This window comes from Camelina sativa, chromosome 9 (genome assembly GCF_000633955.1).
Source record: "Camelina sativa cultivar DH55 chromosome 9, Cs, whole genome shotgun sequence".
In the NCBI taxonomy this organism is placed as follows: domain Eukaryota; kingdom Viridiplantae; phylum Streptophyta; class Magnoliopsida; order Brassicales; family Brassicaceae; genus Camelina; species Camelina sativa.
The window spans coordinates 22,930,938-22,945,896 of record NC_025693.1 but is presented as its reverse complement, the minus strand read 5'-3'; the positions used below and the strand labels follow the sequence as shown (position 1 = coordinate 22,945,896).

The window sequence follows — 14,959 nt, the reverse complement described above, 5'->3', positions numbered from 1 at the left end:
ACTTAGTGTTCTCCTTGGCGAGTGTCTTTTGGGGTGTGTTGAGACTGCTCATGTTCATTCCAAGCTTCATTCCAAATCAGAGGTACAAAAGTAATCATAAGAGTGTTAGATCAAAGCAAAAGATTCCTAGAAATGATCATAGTTTCCCAATTTTTTTTTGTATAAGAGAATAACTCAAAGACTCGAAAAATCAAAAGGAAACAACCAAAGAAAACGACATTAGTAACTTGGAGACATCCCTCCCCCGGACTTACTTCACACCGTCCCGGTGTGAAAGCAAAACCAGGAAAAGAACAAATCCCACAAAGAAAATAAGAAAATTGAAAAAGAAAAAGAAAGGACAAGAAACAAAAACCGGTGATCTCGCATCTGGTGTTGGAGTGGTGTTGGCAAGGGTGGGGACCGATCGGTCTCAGGGTGGGATCGACCGATCTGCAACATTATTGAACTTGGAGATACCCGCAGCAAACCAACGGGATCGATCGATCTGTAAGGAGGATCGATCGATCCGAAGCTCCTGGAACAAAAAACTTTGCATCTTCTGCGTTTGGAACCTATTCCTGAAAACACTTAACACCGGACGTGATTTCATCATAATAAATCCTAAAAAAAAAAGAAAAACAAAACCAAAATCCTAAGCCAAATAAAAAGAAAAGGGTAAGCCTAAGCCAGCACAAACCCCATGGTTGCCTCCCATAAGCGCTTGTTTAAGGTCTATAGCTTGACCGTGGTTTCAGGTGTCAAGTGATGGGAGGATGAGAACTCATATCAGAACAAGCTCTCCAATTCGTCAACTTAAGCTCCAAAGTCTTTTTCAACATACCATCCACTGCTTCTTGGCCTTTTTCTTTAAATTCTGGAGTAAGGATGGCTTTAACTTTAGAGAAAGGCCGAGATATTCCTTTGCACTTCACCTTGTACTCAATGGTGTCTCTAACATATTTTTGGGGTACCAAGTTTATGTGAAGATCTGGTATTACTCTCTCTATCTTCGGCTTGTCTCTCTTCTTAACCCTCTTAGACCTTTTCTCAGAAGAATGAGTGTCTCTATCCAGGACTTCGTTGACCTCATTCTTATCAGCACTCTCTCCCGTTATCATGACATCCACCTTCTTCTCATGTTCTACAACTAGACAAGAGTCATGGCGTATAGCTTCATTTGCAGTGACTGCGTTGTAGAAGACTTTATCATCAATGTTAGAGAAAGTGATCCTCTTATTAGGCAAGTCAACAACTGCTCCCACAGTTGCTAGGAAAGGTCTCCCAAGAATCAAAGGCATTTCAGAACCCTTGCTCATTTCCACAACATGAAAATCTGTAGCAACCAAGCAATTCCCAAATCGAACATCTAGATTATTAATGAAGCCGTGTGGAGTCGTGGTGACAGCATTTGCAAACTTTAGAGAGACCTTAGAAGCCTTCATATCATCAATCCCCAACCTCTCTGCAACAGCCTTAGACATTACGTTCACACTAGATCCAGTGTCACAAAGGGAATCCTCAAAGTTCACTCCTAAGATGGAGCATGGAACAACAAATTTTCCTGGATCTTCTAACTTGGGTAGTCTTTTCAAAGATGAAGCATGAATGTCCTTCTCTCGAGCCAAAAACGCCTTTAACTTCCACCAAATCCTTTTCTTCAACCACGACATCATTGTAAACCTTCTTAAACAAAGAGATGTGCTTTACTGCCTCTGTAAAAGGAATGTCAGCGATGAACTCACTTATAGCTTCTTTGTACCGACCATACTTCTTTTCATCCAGAGGTTTCTTCTCATGTCTTCTTGGAAAAGGAATTTGTGGCCTATAGGGCTTTGGTTCCACAAGAAGTGATTCCTTGGAATCTGCATCAGGAACACCTGAGCTGGGTTTTCCCATGCCTGCAACAGGGACCGACTGGTCTGGACGTGGAGCGGTCGATCTGGGACTTTTTGAAACTGGTCCTGTGTCATTGACGGGATCGATCGATCTATAAGGGGGATCGGTCGATCCAACTTCTCTGGGGATCAAACTCGAATTATCAGAATGGATGGGACCGGCTGGTCTAGTCTCAGGATTGATCGATCCCGTCTCTGCGGAAGCCAAGCATGAGTTGATCACAGCACAACTCAGCCCATCTTCGATCCCACCATGGAGTGTTATAGCATTGCATGACTCTTTGTTCTTAGAGCTAGAAGAAATAGCAGAGACTCTCTTATCAATGGAATCAACACGTGAACTCAACCTCTCAAATTTCCCATTCAAATCATTGTACATGCTATCAATCTTGACATTAATCTCAGCAGAACTTTTCTTATGGCCCTCCAACAGTGCTTGCATCATCAATTCGAGTTTGTTATCTTGTGGAGCTGCAGATGGAGCGTGGTATCCTTGGGTATTTGAGCTATTAAATCCAACACCTCTGTTCTGAAATCCTTGTGGGAAGTTACCTTGTTGATTATGTGGAGGATACACTTGATCTTGAGGATTCTCAACGTTGGTGCTTATGTAGGAGAGATTAGGATGATTTCTATAATTCTGACTAAACTCATGATTCTGATAGTTCCCTTGTCCTCCTACATAATTCAGCTCCTCTGTCCCCTCAAAACCTGAATTTACTCCAACTTGCTGATACGCACCCGTCTGCCCGTCGCACATGTTGACAGCTTGCTGATCTCTCTTCAAAAGAAGGTCTACCTTGGCAGTGAGATTCTTAATAACATATGTATTCACGGAGCTAACAACACGCATAGAACGATCATACTCATGGCTATGATTGCTGTTACTCGCTGCAAGGTTTTCGATCAAGAGGTTTGCTTCAGCGGCAGTGTTAGAAGAAAAATCTCCTCTGCAGGCAGTATCGAGTGCCATATGGTATTTCTGGTCAATTCCTCCATAGAAGATATTCATAAGATTCTCTTGTGAAAAGCCATGATGAGGACAGTCCCTCATATACTCCTTGAATCTCTCCCACGCTTCACAAAAGACTCTATACCACCTTGTGAGAAGGTAGTGATCTTGCTCCTTAACATAGCTGATCGTGACTTAGTGTAGAAGTGGTTTAAAACGCTGCTCTACACTGCTCCCAAGTGGTAAGTGATCCTTGGTCCAAGAGATTTAGCCATCTCAAAGCCTTATCTCCTAAAGAGAATTGGAACAAAGTCAACATGAGGTAATCATATGGAACTCCATTAGACCTTGTCGTACTAGCCAATCTCTCAAAAGCTTCAATATGGTCTAGAGGGCTCTCTGAGGCTAATCCATTAAATACACGATTCTGAACCAAATTGATAAGACTATTCTTAATCTCGTAGTCTTGTCTAACAGGAGCAGGAGGTTGAATCGCAGATCGATTCACAAATAGCCTGTTGTGAGCATCTTCATCCCTCAAAGTAGTTCGTCTTGCTGGTGGATTCAGCTGAGCTGCATTATGCTCTTGTGGTGCAGGAGGAGGAGGCGGAATAATGACCTCTTGAGGGTTAGGCTGATGACCATCTGGATTCTGTCCATCCTCCATCTTGTCAGCTTTAGCTTTCGCTTTCCTGTTTTCTCGTTCGAGTAGGGCTAACTCTTCGTTTAAATTACGCAAATAAGTAGGCTTGTGGCTTCTTGTTTGCATGCACCTGAAACACAAGAGAAAAAACACAAGAACTAATTAGTAAATAAAAAATAAATATACCTTAGACTAAATTCAATTCTAAAATTTCAAAGGCAACCTTTGGTCCCCGGCAACGGTGCCAAATTGATCAGAGTTCAATTAAAACCCAAAGCACACTCAACAACGATCAAGTGGTGTCGTCGTAGTACTTTAGGGTCGAATACACAGAGACCAAGCAATGCACTTTGAAACTATTTAGACCGAGTATAGCTAAAGCAATAAGAAGATTGTTTTTCAAGTAACCAAACAAAACAGAAAATAAATAAGAACTTGTAAAATTAAGAGAAAGTATTGGGCGCAGGGAATCAACCAAGGGTTATGATCACGAAATTGGGTGATGGATTGGGATAGCTTTAGGAACCGTTCTTGAACTCAAATCTCAAATATAAAACCAACCTACTGTCGCAGCATTAGTTTTCTATGCAAGGAATTGAATGAACCCTAAACCGTCGTTTGAATCTAAACAATCCTAGCAAGCAATAAGTTCAAGTTTGATTTGTTCACAAGGTGCCTTAACTTCAACCTTCGTTGGCTAAGGATCACCTTGCTTACCTATGTTCTTTCAAGTAATTCAACAACACTTTTGATGCCTAGATGAATTAAACCTAAGATCTTAAGCTAGGTAGCTAATCTAGTTTAAGCAATAAGAACAACAATAGATGAAGAACACAATAGATCAATCCCAAATCTAACAACCTAAATCAGAGAATCATAAAACCCCCTTTTGAAACCGGAAACCCAACAGAGAAACTACTCAGACATGGAAATCAAAGCACAGCAAATCAAGGATGAAGAAATCATAATTAAATTGCAAGAGAAAATAATAGGGTTCAGAATTCTTCACCAAAAGGTTAGAAAGGATAAGAGATCTTCTCCCAAGCTTACAAGTGCTCAAAAACGGCGTAGAGTAGAAGTTGTTTTTCTAGAGGTCAAGCCTCGTGCTTAAATAATAAAATAAAACCCTAAAAAGTCGGTTTAAAATGAAAAAGGAAAAGTTGTGTTGGGGACGGGAATGGTCGATCTCGAGAGACGATCAGTCGATCCGGAATGTTTTTCTGCTCTCACTCCATATGCTGACTAGCTCGATCAGTCTTCAACCAATTTAGCTCCAGATGCATATTTTCACCCCCAAAACGCTCAGATTCCTTCCAAAGTCACCTAGAACCTGTAAAGACTCACAAAGGACTAAAAGGACTCTAAAAGCACACTTGGACCTAGGAAAAGACTCAAAGCAAACCTAAAAACTATGGTTAAAACCCTATAAAATGTAGACACATCAAAGATTTCATGTAATAGAACAGAGCAGTGAATTAAGTGGGTTGTGCTTGATTTATGCATTTGAGAATATATTGCATTTACTTTCTTGTTCTAGTGGAATCAAAATCTAGATGTGGTCCTGGGAGTAGGAAAAACTGAACCTCGTTAACAAACTTCTTGTGTCGTTTACTTTTTTGCACTTTATTATTGCATCATTCGCATTAACAATTCATTGTGTGGGACTTCCTCTCTCTCTCTTTCTCATTATAGCCTTCTAAATTCTATTTTTTGTATTATACATTAACTGATTGACAGGTTTTCACCCAGGGTATCAATTCCCTATGCAGTTGTAGTACAAAGGGTTATCAATCCAAATGGTTGTTATGCTAGCAGATATGATGCAATCAGAAACAAGCAAGTCAAGCCAAGCAATAATAGGGGTTTTATCTATCAACCTAAGGTGAACAAAAATAAGAAAACAGAAAGAAAAAAAATAAAGAACAACTCGAAGTACCACACGATGCAGGTGATCGAGTACCTGATCGGGTGGGTGGTCGGGTTGATATAAAAACAGTAAACAATCAAGATGCGAAAGCTCCTAAGGATGGGGGTAATCGAATCCTAAGTGTTCTAGACCAGTACGGATGCCTTACATGCCTCAAGCAATTATTTCCTAGACAATGAACCTCTAAGACCTTGTCACCACACTTTCGCACTAGCAACAATCAACCTTGAACACTTCCCTACCGTCGGAGAAACATGATCAAGCAGGCATTAAGAACGATTCATTATTGTCAGTAGACTTAAACTCATCTGATTTTGTCACTCAGAGCTAAGTAAACCTCTAGCATTGGCTAAATCAAGCATTTTATCTACTCCTTTCAGCATGTAGTATTGTAAACGCCCTAGATCTAATCTCAACCTTTTGGTCTGTTGACAGCATTAAGAACACCAACCTAGAAGGAAATCTATCAATCTTCACAATCAACTAAAGCATCCTAACCGATCAAGAACACAAAATCATCTATCCCATCCCTAGAAACTTTGCTACATTAGTCGGATCTCATGGCAAAGAAAATAAACCCAGAAACAAATAAAAATTGCATAATCATAAAGATGAGAAAGAGATAAACGTTTTATTAAAAAGAAGCAATAGTAAAATGTAAACAGAATTTAAGTTGAAAGAAGAACAAAAACATGAAAAGAAATGCTAAGAAAAGAGTGGAAGCGTCTCTCGCCTCTTTAGCTCCCGAAAATAGGGTTAAGAGGGGGTATTTATAAGGAAACAGGTTGACCTAGCCACAACAGCGGCCACATCAGCAGGTATCCGACCATGCTACACGAGATGGAACTCGAGCTCCCCTTCGGGTGCATGATCGGATAGGTGATCGGGTGGTTCCATTCTTCGATCTGGATGTATATACGCTTACTAAAACAGGAATAACTCTTGAACCGCACATCTGATTGGCTTCAAATCACCACCTTTGGAAAGAGAACTCGATATACTATAACTTTGATGAAGAACTCTGAAGCTGAATCCCATCGTAAAATCTTCATTCGAGTCGATATTTGAAGGTCTTGTCATGAACTCGACCAGGTGCTATGTGGCAATTATCGGGTGGTATGGTCGGGTGCCTCCTTTTTCCTTCTTGATGCTTCTGTGTAAACCCTATAAATGTAACCAGTTCCTTCCTTGTGAAAGCTGCAACATGTTAACCCTTCTTTTTGCTCTTTTTAGGCTCTAAAGTACCTGTTTTCATCCAAAATATGCAAATGCAAAAATGCAACACCCTAAATGCTCTAAAAGTTGATTCTTGCAGTAAATGACCTAAAAATGCTAAGTTAGAGGTATGAACAATGCAAAATATGGACAAAAAAGGATGCTAAAAATATGTAAATTAGAGTGTTATCAGACCCCCAAACTTAAATCTTGCTAGTCCTCTAGCAAGGAAGTAAGAAGGTACGGTTTGAAAGTGGGGACTCATAACCTTAAGATGCTAACCGAAGGGTTCAAGCTATAGTCCTTAAAGATAGTTTAATGGTGCTAAGATCAATCAACATACTTACAGATATTTTTCTATGCCTATTTCCATGCATCGATCTAGCTCAACCTCCAACTAAAGATAAGGAACATCTCTTTCACATTCAATTAAGTGTTTGGCGAATTCTTGCAAATGGAAGGTGAATCGAGCTCAATCGGTTTCAAGGGTAAGACTTTTTAGTAAATGTGGTTTCAAACAAATTATTTAGGTGGTTTTCTCTCAAAAAATGGAGTGCTAGACAGTCGTGAAAACTATCTTAGATTGAGAACAATTTGGGCAAACAAAACTTAACTCTTGATGATCAACCCTTTTCTCATTCACTCTTTTTTATTTATTTAAACCCCCTAGAATTAAACTACCCACATCCTTGATTTTAACTCCTTTTTTTACTCCCTAAGGTTTAGACTTTTAGACTTTGAATTTCTAGCTCTTTCTCTTTTCTCTCTCTTTTTTTTTTTCTTTTTCTTTGCTAAACTCCTAATATAAATATATATATCCTTTTCTTTCTTTCTAGGAGACTATAGCAAGAATTTTTTTTTTTTTTTTTTTTACTTAGAGACTTAGAGCTAATTAATTCTAACCTTAGGGACTTTCTTCTCTTCTTCTTCTTTTTTTATTCCACAACCCAACCCCAAATAAACATTCTAACCACCTATCTTTCAAAACCGAATCTATTAGCTAGTTCAAATCTAACTTAGCTAAATCAAGATGCAGTTCTTTATCGTTCTCAATACTCTCAAGGTTTCACAACCTATAACACAATGAAAAAGGCCTCACTCAACAATTCACAACAAGGTTTGAAAGAAAGGTTTGGGTTCAAGGGTAGGACAATATAAATCGGGTTAAACGAAAAGATTGGTAAAAAGTGGAGTGCTAACTCGAGTTTTAGAGTTACCATGAGCAAGTATTCAAGTTCCATAAGCAAAACAATTAAAGTTCAAATTAAATCCAATAATATAGAGATGTTCTAATGTTCAAGCAAGTGGAGGAAGCATTCAATCGACACAAAGGGTCTAAGCAAAGATTTTTCATTTTTTCCAAAGATTGATCTAGCAACGATGAACTGTGACTAAGGGCTATAGCTTCAATCCTAAGGTTTGATTTTAAACAAGGTAGTTTTAATCATTGTCCCCTAAGATGCATATGCAACAATCCTATATGAAACAAACTAGACTCAATCATATTATGTAAATGCAACTACATGAACACTATTTTTTTTTTTCAAAATTTTTCAAATTTTTTGGGTTTTTTAATGCACATAGATGCAGACTCAAATGAATAAAACTAGCGTACAAAAATTTGAAATAATAAAAATAAGAAAATAAAACATAATGTTAAATACATTCTAGGACCCTCCCCCAAACTTAAATTACACAGTCCCTGTGTAAATAAAAGTTGGAAAAGAATCCAAGAATCACACAAAAAGAATTAAACTAAATGCAATGATATATTCAAGGTTGGATGAAATTGGTACCTCATGGGTTGGAGAAGAAGGACGTCACAACAGCTTCCATGCTTCCCAATGTACATTGAGGCTTGTTCTCAGCGCTAGTGGTTGCTGGATTTGGCTCATCAGTGAGCTCGTTGATGTGTGCGGACCTATTGCTCGGACCAGCATCCGAGTCATGCATCGGGTAGGGCATCGGGTGCCCCATCAGGTTTGGCATCGGATAGGCTCTAGCTCATTCAAATATCCCCTTAACACTTAATGTTTTTTTTTATTCCTAGAATTCAAAGACACTAAAGAAAAGAAATCAAAACAACAAAAAACTTAAGCCATATTTAGAAGGATATCTTTGGGACTTCCTCCCAAGTGAGCTTGTTTAAAGTCACTAAGCTTGACTTTTCATCCTTCTCATGCTTTGGAAGATTTATAGAGAGGAGATGAAGTCCTCTCTATTCCCTCAGATTTCTTTTTTCACTACAAGAAAACAATCGATTTGCGAGGGAAATATATCTAGCTAATCCCTCGCAAAACGACTATAGCAAGGGATTTGCGAGAAAAGTTACTCCCTCACAAATCGCTTCTCGCAAATTGGTCAACATTGCAAATCCGTCGCAATATTTGCTAGGGAATTTAATCCCTCGCAAAATCGTTGTAACTTGCGAGGAATAAAAATGGTAGCAAATTTCTTGCAATATCGTTTCTAGTACATCCCTCGCAGAATTCGCTACAGATTTGCGAGGAAACATTTAAAATAAAAACTATAAAGAAAAAGTTATTTTCTTAATAATTTAATATATTTAAACTTTTCATTATATATATATTATGTATATTTATAGATTTAGCGACAGCCTCACAGGTTTTTTTTAAATTATAGATATATTGATATTTATAAACCACCCAAACCGGGAATTGGTTAAGAGTTACAGAATCAAACTGTTTACAAAATGTCGGTTGAACCGGATACTAAAATCAACAAACCAAAAAACCCTAATCACACAGCCGCAAATTCCGTTTGCCGACGAGCCCACTCGCAACACACGCTTTTTGCTTCGCCACCGTCTCCTTTAGAACCGGCACTCCAGATTTCTTTTTCCATCTTCAATTATAGTGGTGGCTAGAAGAGGAGTTCGGATTTAGGGATCTTCGGGCAACAGATCTAGATCTTGCTCTGTCTTGTTTCGTGGTGGTGGTCAAATATCCTCCGTCTGCGGCAATCTGAGATCGGAGATGAACAACCGGAGGAGCGGATAGACATGGAGAAACCAGAAGCAAACGAAACGGCGTCGTAGGCTTAGCAACCTGCTGAGAGAACTGATGAGAAGTCAATTCCCAATCGTGAAACGAAAAAAACTAGGCTATGAAAGCTACTGAGAAAACAAAATACAATTCCAACAAAATATTAATTACAAGTCAATTACTAATATACAAAGTAATCTTAGGGATGGATGAGGAGAAGTCGAGAAGAGGTGAGGCAGAGGAGAAAGAAAATAAAAACGGGAAAACAATTATGTCCGTCAGATTTAATGTAATCGACGGTGCATGATGAGTTAAAAACCAATCCATGTCTCTCTGAACTAACCAATGGGAACTCAGTATCTTTTAGTTTATTAGTTTTGTAATTTTGAGATTAATTTTGAGATTATTTTGAGATGCCCGCGGGCATAGTCCAGTAAGAAGCATAGCGGAGCGGGCATGGGCCTAATCATTAAAGCCCAAATTTTAGCGGGCATAGCGGGCCAGACCCGTTTGGTCGGCGGATTGAAGCGGGTTTACCCGTTGCGGGTTGCGGGTTTGCGGATTACCCGATAGAACATTCTCCATCTTCTTCTTCTTCCGTTTTTCGTCTTCGTCTCCCAGACTCCCACAGTCCCACTTTCGATCACGTCTTCCATGTTCTTCTACTTTCTTTCGACCACATCTTCCATCTTCTTCTAAAACTAACAAGGCAATTAGAGATTTACATCTTCTAATCGAGTAAGTGGCACTTATCATGTCCTCTCAATTTCTAAAACTAACAAGACAATTAGAGATTTAAAACTGATTTTTAGGGTCAGATGATTTCAAATTGTACTAGCTAGAGTTATAGAAATTGTGAATTTAAGTCTCAGTGGTGTTTATTTCATCTGTCAGGTTCTTGAGATATTGAGTCATGGTAACAAGAGAGTGAAGCATCAGATTGGTATGACTAAGAACATACGCAGGCCTTAGTTTTATAGCGACTCTGGCTGTAATTTATCATGCTTTCAGCAGTAGAAAGATCAGTTTATAGCGCCTCTGGCTGTAATTTATCCAGTTACGGTTTATTTATCAACCTCAAAGATCAGTTTAGTGCTGCTTCTCAATATGTGTTTGGTTCTTATGTTCAGTCTCTGGCATTTGGTCAAATTCGTCTTCTTGGGATCACTTAGATAAGCAGAAGTCGAGAGGCTGAATGAGCAAGCTTGGAGAGAGCTTATGGAGATTCTCTTTGCTATTACTATCGTTCGACATGACTTTTCTAGTGGGTTTCTTCCTTTGGTTGTTACTCTTTTGTTGATCAAGGCTTTACATTGGCTTGCTCTTTTGTTGAATTCATTGAGACTTGTGATATTATGTATCTGATGAGTAGTTTTCTGTTATAGGTATATGATCCTGGCGACAACAACTGTTGCTATTTTTATGAAAGTATGTTTTTTATGTCACTGATATGATCATGGATGGTCAATGGGAGAAGAAACCAGTTTATACTTTTTTGGCGACTAGTACCGGTACGTGAATCTATGGCACAAGGATGCTCTCTATCTCGAAATTGTGCTACTGTAAGTCTACGTTATGTTTATCTGTAGCTTCAATGGAATAGGGCGATATGCTTCTCTGCTTTTCCACGTTGATGTAGCTTATTTCTGGGATTTTTCAATTAACTGCTTTTACCCTACTGATGCATCTCTCTTTGGGCAGGTAGGGGCCTGCAAATTTTGGTGACTAGTACCGGTACGTGAATCTATGGCACAAGGATGCTCTCTATCTTGAAATTGTGCTACTGTAAGTCTTCTCCTTCGTTACGGATGCATCTCTCTTTGGGCAGGTAGGGGCCTGCAATTTATTTGATATATTGTTTTGAAACAGAGCATACTAAATTTATTTGCAACAGAGCATACAAAGATAAGAACTATTACATGTCTACATATCTGCAACAGAGCATACAAAGATAATAACAGAGCATACAGTTATTTGCTGGTTTAGAGCCTGCAAGCAATTTTTTTGAGAAAATTCCCCTCTTATATATAACTAACTCTAAAACAAAGATAAGAACTATTACATGTCTGAACGTTCGGCCTAGTTGAGTTAGAGACGCAAAGCTTTACATTACGTCTAGTTTACTTACCTCTGAAAATACTAAATTTGTTTCTACTCTTTCTTGAATTAACCAGAAACACAATAAGCATGTAAATCTCTTGATCGTTTGATATGCCTATTAAAAACGACCAATGAAGAGTTATATTATTCTCATTATCGTTTGAGTTATATTGTGACAGGAATCTATAGTCCACTGAAAGTAGGCACAATTTCGGATTGCTCTTTGAAATTCTCATGTCATTGGTTTTTTTTATAATATTCAGAAGTGATGCTACATGCGAAGAAACTAATATGCGGGCATCTCTTTCATGTGCATTGTCTTCGATCATGGTTGGAGCGACAGCTTGTTTTAAACTTTAGGTAACTACGTCCAGCTTGTTTTAAAGTTTAAACCGAGCCCTGTGAATACATCTAGAAGCTTTTAAAGTTAATTAAAACATTTAGTAATTATTACTTTATTAGTAAATAACTAAATACCAATTAGGTACTAGAAGATTTAGTCGTTTTAAACCACTCGTTTAGCTATTGTATAAAAGCTGAAAACCCTAAAAGTCTTAGCATAATTCATTGCTTTAGTTGACAAGAAAAGATTGACCTAACATTAACGATTTCACGAGACATACGACAAGGCCAGTCCTCAAAGTCTTAGAGATATAAGAGAGCTCTGAATTGTGAATCGTAATGGTAAGGTATATATTGATTTAAACTCGTTCTTTTGTTTGTCTACTTATCAAAACCTCTATAGTACTCTATCCTTTACACTCTTGTGATCTGAGATTCAAGTCTTTTAGCTGTTTGATTGACCGTTGTTTTTTTTTTTTTTGAAGGACTCACATGACTCTTATGATGTGAGATCAATAGACTTAGAGTCTCAAAGAGTAATTGATGCTGCAAATGCTGAAGAAGAACAACGTATGTTTGATGGAGCAGAGCCATCTAATTGTCGTAAGAGAGCACCAATTGATATTGATGACGATGATGTTGAACAGGAGAAAGGAAAGACAACATCAACACAAACGAAGAAGAGAAAGCATAATAAGTTTGATGGAGATCAATCCTCTAAATCTGGTAAAAGAGCTGCAATTGATATTGATGATGATGATGATCTACATGACAATGTTGTAGGAGATAAAGGAAAAGGGAAAGCTACAGCAACAGAACCGACAAAGAGAAAGCAGTATGCAGATTGCTGGGAGCATTTTACAGTGGTTAAGAAGACTATTAATGGAAAACTTCAAGACAGAGCCGAATGCAATCACTGCAAGAGGGACTATGCCTACAACTCACACAAGAACGGTACACATTCTTACAATCGTCATATGGAAACTTGTAAGGTTCGGCTTAGTAAAGTTGATATTAGTAAGATGATGCTCAACTCTGAAGCAAAGTTACAAGCTAGGAAGATAGATCATATGGTTTTTCGCGAAATGGTAGCTAAGTGTATCATTCAGCATGATCTGCCATTTGCCTATGTTGAATATGAGAGAGTTAGATCAGTTTGGAAGTATTTGAACGCAGATGTGAAGTTTATTAGTCGGAACACAGCTGCAGCAGATGTTTACAAGTTCTATGAGAACGAGACAGAGAATTTAAAGAGAGAATTAGCTCACCTTCCAGGGAGGATTAGCTTCACTTCTGATTTGTGGACTGCAATCACTCATGAGGGCTACATGTGTCTAACAGCACATTATGTTGACAGGAACTGGAAATTAAACAGCAAGATTCTTGCTTTCTATGCTTTTCCGCCTCCACATTCAGGTATGAACATAGCAATGGAAATTCTAGAGAAGTGGAAGGATTGGGGAATTGAGAAAAAAGTGTTTTCCATCACGTTAGACAATGCTACTAACAATGACACATCACAAGATATTCTGAAATCTCAGCTTATGTTGCGGAATGATTTGTTGTGTGGAGGAGAGTATTTTCATGTGCGATGCGCAGCACATATTCTCAACATCATTGTTCAGATTGACCTGAAAGATATAGGTGATACATTGGAAAAGATCAGAGAGAGTATTAGATATGTACAAGCTTCTGGAAAACGTGAGGTATTGTTTGCAAAGTGTGTTGAAGCAGTTGGTCTACAGTTGAAAGCGGGCTTGATTATGGATGTGAAAACTAGATGGAACTCAACATACAAGATGCTTGATAGGGCTCTCAAGTATCGAGCTGCCTTTGGTAATCTCAAAGTCATTGATGGGAGAAACTACAAGTTTCACCCTACAGAAGCTGAATGGCACCGATTGAAGCAGATTTGTGAGTTTTTGGAGCCTTTTGATGAAATCACTAATCTGATCTCAGGTTCAACATATCCAACTTCAAACTTGTATTTCATGCAAGTTTGGAAGATCAACAATTGGTTGATATCGAATTCACAGAATCAAGATGAAGTCATCAGAAGTATGATTGTTCCAATGAGAGAAAGGTTTGATAAGTATTGGGAAGAGGTTAGTGATGTCTTTGCAATGACTACAGTGTTTGATCCAAGGTTGAAGCTAACACTGGTCAATTATTGTTTTGAAAAGACCGACAAGGGTTCTGCTGAGATAAAGATTAAACATTTGCGTGGTAAGCTTGCTACTCTTTTTGAATCTTATGAGAATAAGTCCATTTTCACATCATCTTCTACAGAGACACGTGAAACTAATCATCAAACTGATGAGAATGAAGGAAAAAAAAGGAGTTTTGGCAACTATGATGTAAGTATTCAAATTCTCACTCTCTTAGGCTATGAAAGCTTTTACGTAGGCTAGGCTATGAAAACTAATTCTTAGTTACGTAAGTACTGTTTGGTTTGTTTTAATTATGTCTTAAGTTGTTTGAGAAATGTGCAGATTTTTTTAAAATGTTCATGTCTTGTTAATTTTTTTTTGTTTGAATACTGAGATTAGTTTTATATATTTGCAGGATTTTATTAACTTCCGCAAACAAACTGTTATTACTAGTGGAAAGTGTTCTTTGGAAATGTATCTAGATGATCCGCCGATAGACATGATAGAGTATGAGAGTTTGGATATTTTAAAATATTGGAAAGATAACTCTCAACGGTATGGAGAACTAGCGTCAATGGCTTGCGACCTCCTTAGTATACCAATCACAACAGTAGCATCTGAATCTTCTTTTAGTATTGGAGCTCGAGTTTTGAACAAGTACAGAAGCCGTCTTCTCCCAAAGAATGTTCAAGCACTAATATGCTGCCGCAATTGGTTAAAAGGTTTTGAAGCCTATGAAAATGGTAAG

The 14,959-nt window shown here is 38.3% G+C and overlaps 2 protein-coding genes across 2 annotated transcripts in view; one reads left to right on the top strand and one right to left on the bottom strand.

Moving 5' to 3' along the window:
* On the bottom strand, window positions 741-2,850 carry LOC104715609. Its single transcript, XM_010433002.1, has 2 exons — window positions 1,690-2,850; window positions 741-1,637 (listed from the first exon to the last, which is right to left on the bottom strand). The coding sequence occupies exons 1-2, from the start codon at window positions 2,848-2,850 to the stop codon at window positions 741-743; spliced, it is 2,058 nt and encodes a 685-aa protein (XP_010431304.1).
* The window catches only part of LOC104715608 (zinc finger BED domain-containing protein RICESLEEPER 2-like), a 5,841-nt gene continuing 1,082 nt past the window's right edge, over window positions 10,201-14,959 (top strand). The window contains exons 1-8 of the mRNA XM_019230036.1: window positions 10,201-10,357; window positions 10,514-10,675; window positions 10,750-10,883; window positions 11,005-11,130; window positions 11,321-12,079; window positions 12,296-12,403; window positions 12,547-14,418; window positions 14,627-14,954. Of these exons, the coding sequence (XP_019085581.1) occupies window positions 12,401-12,403; window positions 12,547-14,418; window positions 14,627-14,954 (2,203 nt within the window). The 5' untranslated portion in view covers window positions 10,201-10,357; window positions 10,514-10,675; window positions 10,750-10,883; ... (1 more) ...; window positions 11,321-12,079; window positions 12,296-12,400. The remainder of the gene's footprint in view (window positions 10,358-10,513; window positions 10,676-10,749; window positions 10,884-11,004; window positions 11,131-11,320; window positions 12,080-12,295; window positions 12,404-12,546; window positions 14,419-14,626; window positions 14,955-14,959) is intronic.

Coding starts and splice junctions, on each gene's coding strand:
- LOC104715609 (XM_010433002.1), bottom strand. CDS start 2,850: ATGGCACTCGATACTGCCTGCAGAGGAGATTTTTCTTCTAACACTGCC. Junction 1,638..1,689: donor ACATTCCTTTTACAGAGGCA/GTAAAGCACATC, acceptor TCGTGGTTGAAG/AAAAGGATTTGGTGGAAGTT.